The sequence below is a fragment of the Periplaneta americana genome, chromosome 2 (assembly GCF_040183065.1).
Source record: "Periplaneta americana isolate PAMFEO1 chromosome 2, P.americana_PAMFEO1_priV1, whole genome shotgun sequence".
NCBI classification, from domain to species: domain Eukaryota; kingdom Metazoa; phylum Arthropoda; class Insecta; order Blattodea; family Blattidae; genus Periplaneta; species Periplaneta americana.
In genome coordinates this window covers 117,742,440-117,760,756 of record NC_091118.1, presented here as the reverse complement: position 1 = coordinate 117,760,756, position 18,317 = coordinate 117,742,440, and the positions used below count along the sequence as shown (strand labels likewise).

Here is an 18,317-nt window from a genome sequence, read left to right as displayed (position 1 = left end):
TTAGTGGGAAATATAGCCAACTGCTCATCTTGAAAGTTATTATTTCTTCTTTAGAGCCTCCTGCATTCAAGAGACCCTTCTATTCACAAACGGGTAGTTATTTCAAAGTCCTTCCTACTTGGTCCACCTCCCTCGTCTAACTTCCATATCAGTGTTGCCAACCATGCGATAAATTACCGTATCGTATTATGCTACATTTTCAACATTGATGCGATATGCGATAACACTAGTATGATAATGCGATAATTTTTGTTAACCATTAGGAGGCGTGTGTCCATTATAGTGACCAGCTAGTATTATGGTAATGACGTGATATGTTACAAATTGTATGTTTTATATATATATATATATACGTTGATCATCTTTAATTTTATATAGCATTAAGGACATTGCACTTGATTAAAACAATAATTTTTTTTTGTAATTTTTTTTCTCCTTCTTAAAAAAGGAGCAAAATCATTTCAACTGTAGTCTACTGAAACCCCATCAGCTTCCATGCGTACCATTACACTGATTGTTTTACATGGGCACTCCCCATCCTTTACCACAGGCTCAATTGACGGCAGTGGCCGGTACGCGAACCTGCGATCTTAGGCACAATATGCCGGCCAGACATATCTTATGCGCCTTAAACCGCTCGGCTAACGAAGCCAACACGAATTTACCCGATTTTGCAGGTATACGAACCCCTGGTTAAGAGTTGGACATTTGCGTGCAATAGTGGTATAAGTCTTCCGGCTTCTAAGAGTTAATCATATCATTCCTCTTTGCTATCCATAGGAAAAAATTATCACATTAATGAGACACATTTGAGTTTATTGTATTCTTTTCATACTCTCTGGGTAAATGTTTTAAATCTGTCCTGCTTTCCGTTAAGATTCCCAGCAAGAGAGATATAATAGCCCGCTTGATGCTCAGGGATTCTACCCCAGTCAGAAGAAGCTTGCATCATAGTTTCCTAATCAGTTAATCACAATATTCACAGTTCGGCATTCGTTTCGATGAAGTGCGGATGTCGAACATTAAGTTACTACATTAGATTTGAATAATACTACATTAGATTTTTTTCACTTTATTAGATTTACAATAAGTTTTATGAAATTTTCATTGTCTAAATACTTTCATTGTTACCAAGCACTACGTTATTAACCAGAATCTTTATAATGCTGAATTAGGACACAGTAGCCTTTTTAGTACGCAGAAGTGTCGTTTACCCTGAAGTGAAGTGAATCACAATATTCTCTTCATAGCTGGCGTTGGTGTTTCTGTGCGAGAATTTAAAGTTTATTTAGTATTGTGTAAAGTTATGATAATATGACATAATTAATAGACCTATTATATGTTTGCGATAATTTTGTGGTAAATCCGATAATTTTTAGACTACAATTCTATAATTTTGTGTCCGAAGGTTGTCAATATTGTTCCATCTTGTTTTGATAAAGAATTTCTTTTTTTCGGGACACATACACACACTACTTTAAACTACAATGAGTCACATTGCAAATATGAAAACAATGCGAGCAAAGTTACGATTCAAACCAAGATTACTGTTGTGAACTAAATTTTTAACATGGAACATGATAGAAACGTTTTACACGAACATGTCACACATTCACAGTACGGTATTTCAAGAAAATGTGCCTTTTTTTATTTTAGAACTGGTTTTCATTGTTGTAACGTACTGTTTGCGTCGTGTAAACAAAAACAATGAGGGAAAAGACGAGTATTGAATGATAGTTTTGTTTTTAATGTTAGATGTAATTACAGCGTGCCAGGCACGGCCCACGCACACTCATCTTTCACGTGTTAAACTTTGGTACATTCTATGCTCCCTATTATGTATTAGGCCTAACATTACACATTTACAATTAATGACTCCCTAATCATATAACATCAAGATCGATTCACATAGTATGTACGGTAACAAATAAGTACCTATATCACTTAAATAATCCCCTCAACTAACCCACTAACCAACCTTGTCTCATAACTCGGCTTAAAGCCACTTAGCTATCCCCTCATATAATCCACCTAATCCATAAAGAAACTTAAATACGCCATTGGCCCATCTCTCTTCCATAACATACCTTCCCATCGTATCTTTAAAATTACCAAATATAGGCCTAAAATAAGACAATTTATTAGCTAGCCTCATCTCAGTTTTTACAACAAAACACATCATTTTAATGACTGGATATGGAACCCGCATTCACTAGATTGATATTTAAAAGCATGTTCCTTCCTTTCAGAGTTCTACTTCAATAGTATCTGAATTGTGTGCATTAAAGTAACGTGTTAACTCATTCCACAGACTATCTTTCTGTGTATATATTTTGAACTTGCCTCTACGTTGTACGTAAGGAAGACTCGTCCAACTTCTCTACCTATTAACGAAAATGTGCCCTGTCATTTGACATAATAGGATTCACATTCACATGCTCAGCTGTAGCATGTAAACGCCCAAATATTTTAGTAACTAATTTATCAAAATAAGAATGACACCGAGAAAATGAGATTATTTTTCAAATGCAAAGTAATCTCCGGAAACTTGGTTATGTACAATTAAACGAATATTAATCGTTTCTATACAAAATCAATTTCACACCAAAATAATGTAATTATGTAAATAAAATATTTATTTAAAAACAAGTCATTAACTGTTCCGGTACTCTTCATTTATGATCTTTCCTTCGTCCGGCAGAATATATTACCAGCACTATAAAAACTGTGCAAAACTATAAACAAAGATTCATACTGACACAGAGCCAAAGTATTGCTGTACGTTCCTTTCCTCATTTGCAATAGAATAAAGATCACTTACTCAATTCATCAGTAGCATTAGCCATCTTCACACTACGGCGACGGCAACTGACGGCAGGTCATGACACAGATGAGTAAACAGGTTTGCCAAGCTTCATTATTCAAAACTAGCTAACATATGTGCATACATCACGTTGAAGAAAAGAGCTTTTTTAAAAATGAATGTAATTAAAAATTTTGTACAATAAGTCTTTATTCATCTTTTATTATTACAAAGTAATATTGTAGCTTCAACTGAATTCTTAAAAGCTACAATTGATAAATATTCACACCTTCATTAACACAATGTTACAAGTCTGCCTGTCTCTAGATAAACCTGCATTCAATGAAGTCAAATGAGAATATGTTAAAAATATAGGAAATATTACAATCATGATTGGAAAGTAAAAAAAAAAAACATACCTTTCAAAACAATCAAGCATTTCTATTTACTTATAAATTCATTTTCATAAACTTCTTATATATCTAACAAATTAACATTTTAACCTATTCCTCCCAAAAAATGTCATATGATTGCAATGAACTTTATTTATCTATGGCGGAAGGTAGAATAGGTAACGAGTCCATTTCTAACCAAAAGGCCTAGTCCTCTTGTTTCTAACTTGTTGAGAATAGGCTAGTACATAAAAAATTATTGCTTATTCCAAGCGAACGCAACATACATCCACCGTTTCCCTGTCCCTAGCCTATGGCAAAAAGTCCTGCTTTCACCGTGAAATCGCAAAGTAAAATTACCTTGAATCTTGTAATTAATCTTTAAAACTTCTACAATTTTCATCCAAAATTATAAATTTTAGACTACATAAACATGCCTTCCATATTCTCATCTGTACAAAATTTGGGGATAAACTCCAGAACATGGATTGCACCCTCTTCCTCTCACTTCAAAATTCCAATCTTGTGCACACAAAATAAATTATTGGCACTGAAAAGTGCCTTTTCGTAAATATAATGATGCGCATTCGACAAACGCAGACAAATCTGCTCTTTTTTGTATTTTAAGACATAATTTGGTAGGTACAATCCGTATTCCCAAATTTTCCCAAATTTGGGTCCACACCTGTGGAGTAACGGTTAGCGCGTCTAGCCGCGAAACCAGGTGGCCCGGGTTCGATTCCCAATTGGGACAAGTTACCTGGTTGAGGTTTTTTCCGGGGTTTTCCCTCAACCCAATATGAGCAAATGCTAGATAACTTTCCGTGTTGGACTCCGGACTCGTTTCACCGGCATTATCACTTTCAGTTACCAGGTTGAGGTTTTCTCCGGGGTTTTCCCTCAACCCAATATAAGCAAATGCTGGGTAACTTTCAGTGCTGGACCCCGGACTCATTTCACCGACATTATCACCTTCATTTCATTCAGACACTAACTAACCCGAGATGTCGATACAGCGTCGTAAAATAACCCAATAAAAATAAATTATCACTTTCATCTCATTCAGACGCTAAATAACCTGAGATGTTGACAACGCACTATCCTAGACTGTGATTCTACCACAGTTTAGTATATACAGTTGCGAAGCTCAATACTAACTAACGCTAAACATAGACTGTTGAAATATGCATCCATAGATAGTTGCTAGCCACCAGGATCGCTACTATCGCCTCATCACAGACTCTTTCCCTAGCAGACCATAAAATGTATTGTACTTTTGATATCGTGTTCTTTTGAAAAAATGACACCTTCCTTCCACTATTGAAATACGAAATACATAAGGATTATTTTCATAAAGTATATATTATATTTTATAAACTTACCTTTCCGGATCTTTCGGAAGAAGGATAACTCTGACCTCTTTTTCTTAGAATTTATGGTGCTACAAACGTCTCCTTGTCCCATATTATTATGCAAATTATTGTATTTTAGCCATTTACAATTATTACAACCGATAATGAACATTTCACAGTTTACATAACAATGCGAAATACGGCACAGTCAATGCCTTTTCGATCTAGACCAGGCCGTAATGTATGTTCGGGTTTTCTATTTCAGTGTATGGAGCTCAGTGAATTATTATATTATAACTTTATTGCGTATCATAGCTACGTTTTATTTAGTATAATGTGCCCATAAGTTCCCTTTACTTCTTGTTGCATAATAGCCTATGTGGAAGAAATAATTACAAAACTGTGTTATTTTAATGTGAAGAGAATTTTACATGTTAACATAATCTTTTCGCATCAACATTTTAAGTTTAGAATGGAAGCTATTTTGAGGTTTAATAAAAAATAATTTATATTGTGATTTAATATAGCACATCTACCTTCCTTAAAAACAGAAAATTTATCATACCACTCCTATGAAATTAGTGTACGTACGATTGTTAATTCGTCTCTTAGGTAGTAGATAAGTACAATAATTTAATACTCAATTGTAGTATTAAAATACAGACAAATTGAATGTGCGGAGTATCATACATGACATTATGCTTAATTATAATGTATAATTGCGAATTTAGGAATATAAGATATAGTAAACATAACCTATAATATTTCCATATGAATGGCAGGGCATTGGAGACCACTAAAACTAGACAGAAAGGCGCAACTGGGACAGTAAACATAACCTGTAATTTCAACATATCTAAATATCCGTGCGGTGCAACTGTAAATTATTGAATCGTGCATAAATGAATGTACAAGAATTTCGCAATATTTAATCGAAATAAAGGCAAGTATTACATATACGAACAACGTAATTTTCACACCAAAAATAATATTTCATCTTAACTCGCAAGTGATTTATGCCTAAAGTGTCTCATAATCATTGTTTTAAATTTTATTAATGCAATTACACTACATTTTAGAGAAATATATGTTACTCTTTATGCATTCCAACTAATTTATATGGTTGAAACGCCGCCCTTCGTGATCAGGTTAAGGGAGTTACATGGTCTGACTTACGGCCTGTATTAGATCACGATGGCAGTGACACAGTCTATTGTTCCTAGTACTCATAGCGCTCCAAGCGGCTAGCAACTATAGCGAGAAATGCAAAAAATTACCCCAAGCTTCGCAACTGTATACATATACTAAACTGTGATTCTACCGTGAATACTGAGATTTAAGCGCCCATTACGATCGTCGCGCCTTTAGTTCAGCGATCCATAACCAACAAAAGTCAGAACACTTTATTACAGTACTTCCTATGGTATTTCTCTATTTAAAAGCCAGGTTATGAACCAACGAGTTAGAAAGAGAAGAATACAGAATGGCCATGTGGTCCTGTACAGCGCTCTTTGCGGTGCCACCGCGAAACACGGCAGATCACTGCCTGCTTGAGCGGCAGATATGAACTAAGCGACCACAGTTGTAAAAATTCGTCTGCTTACAATGTTGTGTATACGGAGGCAGAACTACGAAAAAACAAAGAAAACATATGCCTGTTGTATGTGCTGCATATAACTGCAATGTCAAAAGGAAAAAGACAACTGATTTTCATATTTCATGTAAATTTTATGAAGTTAAGTCCATAGTTTTGTTAATTAGCTGCATTTCTTTTCATGCATAAATGTGTAACAACGCCCGGCATACCATGCGGTGTGTACAGTATTTTTCTTTTCTTGCAGATTCCCTTTGAAAAAAAAAAGGAACTGTTGAAATAGTGGATAATAAACATGAAACGAGATAAATGGTGTCTCTCCGAGCTGTTAATTTCTAGAAGTTCTTTCAGTAATCCATCAAAACATTTGTTTATAATTTATGATACAGTTTCACACTACCTATTGTTCAAGTCCCTAAATTATTTACTGTAGTTTTGGTGAACTGCATTTGCTTGAAAAAAAAAAAAGAAATTAACACTGTCTTTATTATATCATAAGCTTTACGTTTCGTAGGTGAGGATCTGAAGTACATGTTGTTCTGTAAATGTGCAAGAAAACCAGCAATTGTTTGTACTGCCTTGTCAACAACTGCCTCCTACTCCTTGTCATGTCACAGTATATAGAAGATACAGTAGAGACAACTCTTGTCGGCACCTTTGTTGTTGTTGGTACTAAAATCAAGCTCAGGGAGGTCTAGTTCTCAATGAATCCAACCATGTTGCTAGTATCGGCAGGCCTAACAGCTGATTTTAGCGATCAGCTGTTCAGACATGCTAAACTTTCAGAATGAAACTTTGTATTAACTGTTGTAATTACTCCTTTGTTCTGTAGTAATATTTATGTCTTATTATGTAGGTCTAATGAAAATTCACTTTTTCTTTTCAAAATACATATAAAATTGCAGCGTTCATGATCGAAGTAAAACATAATATTAGCGAAATGCTTACCGTTTTATTCTGTTATTTGTTTTAAAAAGTGCTAAGAAAACAGAGAAGTTGTATAAAATAGCTTTAAAAAATTCTTCCGATCAAAGAAGCTTTTCTGTTTCAAAAGATTGAAAATTTCACTCAGAATGCTAAATCACAAGAGAGACTTTCATTATCAGTCCCATAGCTTTGCATAGAGATATACTGTCCACCTTCAGTTAAACTCAGACATTTTATGAAGACATCATCGACAGGTTTGCTGCTTTAAAATGTAGGAGGATTGACTTGGTATGCAAGAAATTGGGTGAGTCCTGAAATAAATTAATTTCCTGTTTGCATGTGTTCTAGAATTATTAAAATTGTACGTAGTTTACGAATAGTAGGCCTACTCATTATATTGGTAAAACTGTTCATGCATTTGTGTATGTGAACAGCACTTCACCTATTTTTTTTTACGGCGAGCCGCTATTGCTTTGTAAGATCAATGGACCTCAAATTCGTGCCCTTGTACGTGACGAGGAATTAATCAAGAAGATGAATAACAGGAGAAGACTGTTTTTCATGACAGTTATAAAAACTTTTTCTGTAGCAGTAACAAAAAGCCGGACAACTGTGAGTTGAATCCTCTAGATTCAAAACACCCTAAAGATCATTTTGTTCATAATTGAGTTACGCCCACATATTGCTTGCAGAGAATGAATTATAATGATTTATACAGTTTGAATTAAGAAAGCACTAAATTTAAAGCAAAAGGTTTGTTAAAAGTCACTGTCAGGTTAAAAACTCTCTCAATTTTTCACTACTCATCCTTCAGTTTGTGAAAGTAGATAGGGGATTTTGAATCTATAGGATTCAGTTGTCCGCCAATGTTATTCATACCGTCCTATATTTCCGCAAATAAAATAGTCTTCAGATAATAAGAGGTATAAATTTGAAGCACAATATTATGGTTTTGCTTAGATCTGTCCTTTAAAATACTCTCATACTATCAACTGTCATGGGGAAAAGTGAAAGTGTAAACGAGTAAACAGTGATAAAATTATTAAAAGAAATATGGAATTTCTAACGCGATGGATAGCACGGAGGACGATTTGTTATGGACTGGTGATGGCGAAGTAGAAACCGACTCGTCACATTCAGAATGGGACCTATATGATGGCGCTGTCAACAGTGAAAGTCAGGATATACTGTATTTTACGAGCACTTTGCCTCAGACAACGTATGTGATCTGTTGTTTTTTTATAATGGTTTTAATGTAGAATTTTAATATCTCTTTTTCTTTTATCTGCCACATAAGACGACCCGGTTTTGTGGATTTATTATGCAAACTTACATGCCACGTAGTGGATTAGCAGATTAGGAAGTGGAAGAAAGCTATGACAAGATAGAAGAGGTAGTTGAGAATGAGAAGAAGGGAGATGCGTAATCCTAATGGGCGACTGGAACGCAGTAGTAGGAGAAGGACAAGATGGACGAACAGTTGGAAAATGTGGATTGGGAAAAATAAATGACAGAGGAGAATCTTTGGTGAATATCTGTAAGAGATATGCAGTGAATGTTGAAAATACACTATTCCAACAATATAAACGAAGAAGATACATCTGGATTTGCCCAAGGTACGAAATCAGATATCAGATTAGACTACATACTGGTGCAGGAAATATTCCGAAATTGCTTAAAAAATGCAAAGGATTTACCATATTAACTCAGACCATGTCTTGTTGGTAATCGAAGTAGATTTTCGTCTGAAGAAGATAAGAGGAAAACAGGTGACGAAGAAATTTTCAAGAGAAAGCTGCTACATTAAAATACACACCTGAGAATAGCAATGAATACTGGACTCGTCTAAAAAGCTGTATAAAGATACAGCAGGAGAAACAATAGAATACAGAGAAGGTGTGGAATTGAAGAAACCTTGAGTCACAGGGAAAAATGGACGAAAGGAGAAAATGGAAACAAATACAAAGAAGATTTCACTATGAACCTATTTCATGTGAACTTCGTTGAATATTTCTACTGAAAAAAATAATTTCAAGTCAATGATGTGTGATACAAATTATAACCAATGATGCATTTATATTTCAAAACAAAATAAGTCAATTTGTAATCTGTAACTTACTTTAATGAGTCTCCGATCAACAGCGTCCATGACCTGACCTTATGTATGTACCACTACTTGTACTTATCCTGTTTAGCCAAAGAAGGACGTATTAACCTTTCCATTTTACAGTATTTATTGTGTTGGTAGGTAAAGTTTTACTAAGAAATTTTATGTGACATCTTAGAAATTTGTTATAGGCCTAAACATGAATTAATTAAAATATCGAGTGTCCTAAATAAGGCAAGTCACGGAAAATTGAAAAAATACTTTCAGCCATTAATAAAACTGGCATCATGCATCATTCTTTGTTTCACCCGCTCGCCACGATGAGGCACAGGATATGAGCGGGACCTGAAACAAAAGAAACAAAATAAAACAAAAAAAATTGTATTAGTGAATATACAAAAGTAGTTTGATTTCTACTAATACCATTTGAGCACTACCTCCATTTTTCCTTCACTTACATTTACACTCCCTTCATAAATCAGGATCCTCAGTCTGGTGGCTTCTGAATGCTGCATATAAAGTTGTAAGAATTATAACAAACGGGGAAAACCAAATATTGCAATGTGTTCAAGATGCAAATCGGATAATTCCATAAATAGACACAAAATATTTATATTTTATTTTCAAATAATTTATTATTATATTTAGGAATTGGTTGGATCACTGGCTGAAAAGAAACTGCCTACTGAAGGATGCACTGAAAGGAATGGTGAACGGGAGAATAGTTGGGGGCAGAAGAAGATACCAGATGATAGACGACATTAAGATATATGGATCGTATGAGGAAACTAAGAGGAAGGCAGAAAAGATGAAAGATTGGAAAATGCTGGGTTTGCAATGAAAGACCTGCCCATGGGCAGAGCACTTATATATACAGGGTGATTCAAAATTCGCGCGACATAGGACATCTCCGTTATTAGTGTATGTACAAAAAATAGCTTCAAATAAATGTTTTAGATATTGGTAAGTGTAGTTCATGTGCAAAATTTAAAGAAAATCGTAAGACCCATTTTTGAGAAAATTGTAACAAACCTGTTCACGTTTCAAGTAAAGTACCAGTTTGGTTAGGGAAAACGGATCCAAAACTGAGGTGTCATATCTCTGGAGCGTACGAAACTTAAATTAGAAATGTGGTTTGTGTCGTGCGCCGTAATTAATAAACTGTGTTTTTTTTTGTGTAGACAAGTGAGTAAGTGCTAGTTTCACTAATGAATCGGGTAGCAACAGACAATGTACACAATTCCTGAGAGGGTGGAAATGGCTCTCATCCATGCGGGAGGCCTGAGTCTATTGGAAGCAGCAGAAGAATATCACAGAAGGCATCCAGGTCAACCTACCCCACATCACGGAAGCATTGGTCGTTTAATGGAACGGTTCAAGACAGCAGGCACTATCCACGACAAAAAACGTTCATGGCGGCCTCGTACAGCAACAGCTTATGTACTAGCTAAGCTCGTAGTCAGTCCATCACGGTCACCAGGGAAGTGGCGCAAGTATGTGGCACCAGTCAAGCGTCCGTATCCAGGATACTATCCGTCAATCATTTACATCCCTATCGTATGCACTTTGTGCAGGAACTGCATGGGGATGACACAGTTATGCGGGTGCAGTTCTGTGAGGGGTTTCTTGATCGACGAACGCACCAGCCAAACCTTGAAGCTGATATTTGTTGGAGCGATGTGGCTTGTTTCCATTTGAATGGAACAGTGAATCGACATAACGCTGTGTACTGGGCAACCGAGAACCCCCACATAGCTGTAGAGGCTCATAATCAGTTTGATCCAAGATTAAATGTGTGGTGTGGCATATACGGGGATGTTGTCATCGGTCCCGTGTTTCTGAACAACAAGCTCACTGCTCCACTGTACAGATAGCATCTTGAGGCTACACTGCTGCCCTATTTGGATGATCTGCTCCTAGAAAGAAGACGTGGGGTTTTCTTTCAGCAGGATGGAACACCACCGCATTTAAGATTGACAGTCCTGGAATTGCTGAATGAAGTTATCCCTGGACGTTAGATCGGTCGCAGGGATCTAGTGGAATGGCCGCCTAATTCGCCAGATTCAACGCCACTTGACTTTTTTCTCTGGGGACGTCTCAAGTTTGTAGTTTACAGTAACAGGCCCCGAAAACTGGATGAACTGCAGGAAAACATCAGGAGACAATGTGCACAAATAACACCTGCAGTGTTACGTAATGTGCGGAGCAGTTACCTCAACCGTGTATGGATGTGCTGTCAACAAAATGGCCACCAATTTGAACACATACTCCATTAGTGTGCATGTGGAAGAATTACACAGGTCGTGAAATTTCAAGAGTTAAAAAATGTTTCAGTTTGCCATTGTGACTCTCAACTTACTCACCTGTGAACACAAAAAAACACAATTTATTAATTACGGCGCGCGACACAAACCACATTTCTAATTTAAGTTTCGTACGCTCCAGAGATGCGACACCTCAGTTTTGGATGCGTTTTCACTAACCAAACTGGTACTTTACTTGAAACGCGAACATGTTTGTTGCAATTTTCTCAAAAATGGCTCTTACGATTTTCTTTAAATTTTGCACATGAACTACACGTACCAATATCTAAAACATTTATTTGAAACTATTTCTTGTACTTACACTAATAACGGAGATGTCCTAAGCCGCGCGACTTTTGAATCATCCTGTATGTATGTATATATATACACACACACACACACAATATTTATACATATTATACAAAACCATCACGATGGCCCAGTTGCTAGAGCGCTGGACTCAATCCTATGAACCCAGGTTCGATCTCCGGCATAAGCACGCATCCATTAACACAGGTATTCTCCGGAAGATCCTGTTCCTCTGAGGTATCCTAACAAATCTCCCTCAACCTCTTCTCAAAGTGGGTGTAGTGAAGACCAGTCTTCTATGGCGCACCGTGGATGACTGTCTGTAAATTGGTCTACACAACTGGCTTCATATGATGAAACATATTGATAAACACACAACAATTTAACAGAAGCCATCTACATAGAGAAGTATTCATTCTATGCTAAAAATATATCAAGATTGTCTCTTATGGGCAAATTTGTTATTTCGAAAAATGACACCTCTTGTTTTTTTGACCAAACATCTTGCTTGAGAAATTTGTTACATCAATTTTGAAGACGAGACCTTCCTATTTGAAGTGCTTCTAGGAACAGAATTATTTCTACAGAGCGGTCTATGACATTCTCTACGGCACTCGGCGGCAAGCGGGCCCAGCGTCAGCGCTTGTCATTCCCGGTGAACGGGGTCCGCCACAGTCGCACGCTACAGTCTTTCTCTTTCTGTCCCTGCTTTCTCTCTCTTTCCCTGCCTTTAAGGACACATTGCAACAGATAGCTGCTCTTCTGTTGTCTATGAGCTCTGCTGACGTTTGAATTGATGTACGTACGTCTTAGATGAAGAATGAAGATTGTGGCTCAGTATGGCATCACAAAAGTTTACAAGCCACAGTTATTAAGCCACAATCTTCAATCTTCATCTAAGACATAGGTACATCAATACAAACGTCAACAGAACTAATAGACAACTGAAGAGCAGCTATCTGTTGCAATGTAGCCATGTGCTATGTCCTTGAAGGCAGGCAAAGAGAGAGAAAGCAGGGACAGAGAAAGAAAGACTGTAGCGTGCGACTGTGGCGGACCCCGTTCACCGGGAATGACAAGCGCTGGCACCGTGCCGGGCTCACTTGCTGCCGAGTGTTGTAGAGAATGTCATAGACCGCTCTGTACATACCTGAGTGAACATTATCCTCTCTTCATATTTACTCGGTAACATTTTACTGATACAGACTTGCTGAAAGAATTCTTACGAGATCGTTTGCGTTTTGGTGATAGCACCGTCACATACTTCAGAATCATTTCATTTTGCATGTAGGTCTGGCTCCTGGAAGAACTTCTGGGTGATTAATCTCACATCCTATAATGTAAATTCAAAGCATCTGAATTTTGAATTTGTGGATGCTGACAATTTGGGGGTCTTGGGAAACGTTTGCAGTGTATCTGAAACAATATAAAGTAATATTGTAAAATTACATGCATTATAGAAACGATAATAAACTAAACAAGTTATCATAGAGCATAAAATAAATTATTTATACTAATATTTGAATACAGTAGGCAGTAACTGAACATAGCTAACCTCATTCATTTCGCCTTGTTTCCTTTCAAGGATTGTTCATTTCTCGTCTTTTTTCGAGCTCTGTCGGGAGAAGCAAATGTTACTTTGTTTTTTGATGTTGCCACTCTCTTTTCCTCATTTATGATTACTGTCAATTCACTGTATTAAATGGCAACTATTAAAACTCCAATCGTATCTACAAAAGCACTTTTCCTGTTAAAAATAACCAGTACATAGCTGTTCTTCAATGCTGAAAACATTACAACATTATTTTTAACATTTTCTTGAAATCATTAAAATAACATGGTACCACAACAAAGAAGAAATAGCATGAATTATACACAAAGGAATCATTTATTGGACAGTAATTACTTTGGTTGCAGATGTAATAGTGGTAGCAGAGGATTTATGATTGAACAAAACACATTTTACATATTAGAGGAATTAATACATTATGTAACTGTATAGTAGGACAAATCATTCCTTGCATCTGCACCTAACTTCTTCAATCGTTTTCTACCAATGGACAGAACACGTTTAGTCGCTTTATTGGTAGCTTTATCGATAGAGAAGATAAGAAACAACATGTCGCAAAAAACCAAAAAAATATTATCAGTGGACATAATACGTTTTGCAAAGAACAACTAAAAATGTACTAATTACTCCTTCGGAATTTAAATAAAATTGCCACGTTATTAATAATATAATGCTGCAAACAAAACACGCAAATAATATGCATAAAATAAAATCTTATAATGTAATACCAATTAAACTTATAATCCCAGGATGGAACTGGCTTTTCTTAAGAAACGCTTCGATGATCACTATACCTTAGGTTGCAGATTGAGAATTCATGCTATGTCTATATTTAACGCCAGACTTAATTACAAATCACATTGCAGTGAAGTTACTACGTTATTGTATCTTACTGGACTCAAAATCAAAGTATTTTGAAATAATCACACTGAAAAATCTACTAAACGCTCCTTCCGAAATTAAATTTAACATGAGTTCTACAATAATGCCACGTTATTAAAAATACTGCGCTGGAAATAAAAGTACCCGCAAATAACATCCATGGAATAAAACTTTATAATGTAATACGAATTATACTTCGAATTCCAACATAACACTGGTCTTTTTGATAATACGTTTCCATGACCACTAATCTTATATATTAGGCTATAGATTGAGGATTCATGACATATCTTTCTTGAATTAACGCGATGTTCCTTTACAAATCATATTGTAACAAGAGATTCTACGTTATTGTTCCTTTCTGTATTGAAAATCAAAGTTTTTAAAAATACATACACTGAAAATAAACTTGTACACGTTTCGAATTGAATTATCGCACAAGTTCTGAATAATTGCTAATATTCATAGGAAAAAAAATCACAATTTAATCCGAAATCAAATTCTAATCTTAAATATAGAAAACATATTTAAAAAAAATGTCGTACGCCGGCCTCCTGCTGACGTCCCTCTGCTGAAGACTGCTGTCCTAGGTGTTCAGAGGGGAAACGGGAGTGACGTGACAAGGGGAACTGAAGTGTGTGGGGAAGGATGGTGTTCGATATAGATGTTGGACTTCGATCTGCGTTGACGTTCTTCTGCTGACGATGGTTGATCCCAGGTGGAGTGAGGGGAAACGGGAGTGAATGATAGGTGAGGACGAAATTCGTGGTGGGGGGTTATACGATGATGTAGGAATAAAATACGTTGATCCAGATATAGTTGTTTATTTGAAATAATCAGTGTCCTTCTCCTGTTCCGGGGCAGGGGAAACGGGAGTGTCTGAGAAAATCTAGAATATTGTCGTTTTTGGCCCTGTGACTCTGGCTGAAGCAAATTTGAAAGCGTGCAGTTCTGACTGAGAATATTGGAGTGGGGTAACGGGAGTAACTGGGGAGAAACGAGGACAAGACGAGGGAGAGAGAGTAGCGAGTGGCTGGTATGAAGGGAACGGGCTAGCGACGTAGAAAAGAGTAGAGAGGAGAAACGGGAGTTTCTGGGGAAAATTGAAGAGAGAGTTTGCTCGAAGTGCGAATACGGTGGGTAGGAAAACTGAGAGACGGGAAGCAGGGGTGGTGGAGGTTCTCGCCTATCGAAGCTCTGCCCCCAAAGGGTCCGCGATTCGACGACCGACGAGAGATGGAGGGGTTACTCTCTGCTAACGAGCTCCGCTGACAAATGGCCGGCGATGGGCGTCCACAGAGAGGGAATTCAAGGATAGATAACACAATGTTTTCAAAAAGGGTTCGAGCAAGGTGAAGTAAAGACCCCTCTGCTAACGAGCTCCGCTGACAAATGGCCGCGATGGGCGTCCACAGAGAGGGAAGTCAAAGACAGAAAAGACAATGTTTTCTAAAAAGGGTTAGAGCACGGTGAAGTAAGGACGAGGTAAAAAAGGGGGGAGGTAATTAAGAAAAATTGGTATGGAGATAGGTTGATTTGGGAGACTGGGTCGGGGAAGCGGAGACAGATCCGGCGATATGTTTCTGTTCCGTGGAAAAATGCCGGCCGTGAAAACCACGTCCGACGAAATACTAGCACGCTGTGTCAAATGAAAATAGTGTCTGTGACAGGGAGTGCGTGGTAGCTATCTCCCTAGCCTACAAACAAGTGTCTCTATGGAAAAATCGAAAAAAAAAAATCGAAGGAGAATTGGGAGGAAAATTTAAAAGGTACGCAAAACGCGTCCATGCAAGGTGTTGGGGGCTGTACAAAACTAAATATGTGAGCTCCAAGCCTGTTGGCCACTAGTCTCACTCCGGGTTACGCTGCTCCCCTGAAGGAGCTCTAGAAAATTTTGAAGGGGAAGCCGAAATTGGACGTAACCTCTTAGGTACCACATACGCGAGGGGGGCTGAGATTGATCAATTGATCACGGAACGGGGCGAGGAGGAGTTGGCTGGTGTTTGCCGTTAGGATGGCAAGACGCCGTCATCTGTTGTTCGATGACAAAGCATGTGAAGGCCGTCGGAAGAAGCGCCGTGAAATCTAAATCTACAATTTGAGAGGTCCCTAGCCTTTCAATTTGCGACTTATTGAGTGACCTCGTATATTTAATAGACTATTTATATTATCTGAACTAGGGCATACATCGTTATAATAAGGGTGGAATATATATATATATGGGGAAGGGCATATAGGTCCGTGGCCCATTTCTTATAGGGCTCATCCCGACATTTGTCTTACGCCTGAGGAAAACCACGGAATACCTTAGGCGAGATGAGTTGTCTCATGTATAAGAGACTAGCCAATTTGGCTATTATGTAGGAGGTGATTGTTGTCATGAGCCTTGTTGAATCGTCTCAATTTTGAGACAAGCCATTTGGCTCAATTACGAAGAGGGGGAGAGATGTAATTAGTTAATTAATTTAAAGTAATTAGGGAGATTAATGGGGATATGAGTGCAGGTCCGTGGCCCATTTCTTTTAGGGCTCATCCCGACATTTGTCTTAGCGCCTTAGGAAAACCACGGAAAAACCTTAGGCAGGATGAGTTGTCTCAATATCAGAGACTAGCCAGTTGGCTCTTAGGTTGAATGACTCTATGAATCGATGGATATATACTAGCCAATTGGCTCTATGATAGTTCCATCGATCAACAAAAGTAGATATTGTTAGGGAGGGATTTTGTTTAGCCCAGTTAAGACAAGGGCATTTTAAAGCGGTTGCACTATCCAAGGAGTCTCATGGAGTTGAGTCGTGGCTACCAAAACCTGGGAGTAACGCCAGCCTCCCTGTCCTCCTGTCTCAATAGTATAGCTAATAGACCTGTCTGGTGTCTACGCCGTAACCTAGGATCATACTGGCCGAGGCCAGATATGAGCGGGTTGGGGTTAGCACTAGCTTCGTGTACAGGTTCCTAGCCAGTCGAGCAATGAACTCGTCTATGGTTGGCAACTCTAGTTCATCATGGAACTTTCTTTTCGAGGCGACTCGGGGAAGATGGGTAATGAGTCGAATCACCTGGTTTTGGACAACTTGGAGTTTACGGAGATGGGACACTGCCGCAAACCCCCATGCGGGTGCGGCATAGGTAATGACAGAGCGAATGAGGGCCTTATACATGGTAAGTCCTACCCTCAGGTTGTCAGGAGTTAAGGCCGCCAGAATGGGATAGTGTCTAACTATCAGCCCGTTGGCCTTACGAAGAAGGGATTGGATGTGATCTCGGAAGTTGAGATGAGAGTCCATAATGATCCCTAAATATTTAATTTGGTTCATCCACGGCATTTCTCGTCCGAAAAGTGTGGGTGGTGGTGGTATGTCTTCGAGCCTCGCTCTTAGTGAAAAGAGTATGGCCTGACATTTCTCTACATTGACCTTGATTCTCCAGTCGTGGAACCACGGCTGGAGGTGATCTAAGATCGACTGCAATCTACGGGACGCTAATCTATAGGTTTTGCCCATCGCCAAGAGGGCAGTGTCGTCTGCATAGATATACAGATGACTACTTCTGCCGTGGATATAGCGGAACGGGAGGTCATTAATGAATATATTGAAAAGTATGGGCCCGATAATGGAACCCTGTGGGACTCCTGCGTGAATTTCACGGGGGGTGGAGAAACTAGTGCCTACACGGGTTTTGAATGTACGGCCTCGGAGGTAGTTAGAAATGAGGCGTATCATTCCATCTGGGACTCCCATTCCCAGTAACTTAACGAGGAGTCCCTCATGCCAAACCTTGTCGAATGCTCGCTCGATGTCCAGGTAAGCTGCAGCTACTACACGCTTCGTGCTCATAGCCCAGGTAATGTCCTCCGTCATGCGGAGTGCCTGGAGTGTAGTGGAACGACCAGGGTGGAAACCGAACTGCTCGTTCCTGATTTGGGGCAGCACTAATTCAGTGAGGCGTCTATGTATGACCCGCTCCGCCAGTTTGCTGAGAGTCCCGTATTCTGAAGGAATGTGTCTTCCAGCGAGACCATCTCACTCCGGGCACGTGTGCTGTGGCGGGAATTTGTGACGTCACATAGCGTCATAAC

General features: G+C 38.3%; 1 protein-coding gene across 3 annotated transcripts in view; it reads right to left on the bottom strand.

Annotated features, from left to right (window-relative positions):
- Positions 1–2,965, bottom strand: part of LOC138694552 (proteasome adapter and scaffold protein ECM29) — a 97,719-nt gene extending 94,754 nt beyond the window's left edge. For 2 of the 3 annotated variants that reach the window (XM_069818406.1, XM_069818405.1), the window contains exon 1: positions 2,760–2,870. In XM_069818406.1, the coding sequence (XP_069674507.1) occupies positions 2,760–2,796 (37 nt within the window). In that variant the 5' untranslated portion in view covers positions 2,797–2,870. Of the gene's footprint in view, positions 1–2,759 lie in introns of all 3 variants that reach the window. The other variant, XM_069818407.1, reaches the window with a different exon arrangement.
- Positions 2,966–18,317: the final 15,352 nt, after the last annotated feature.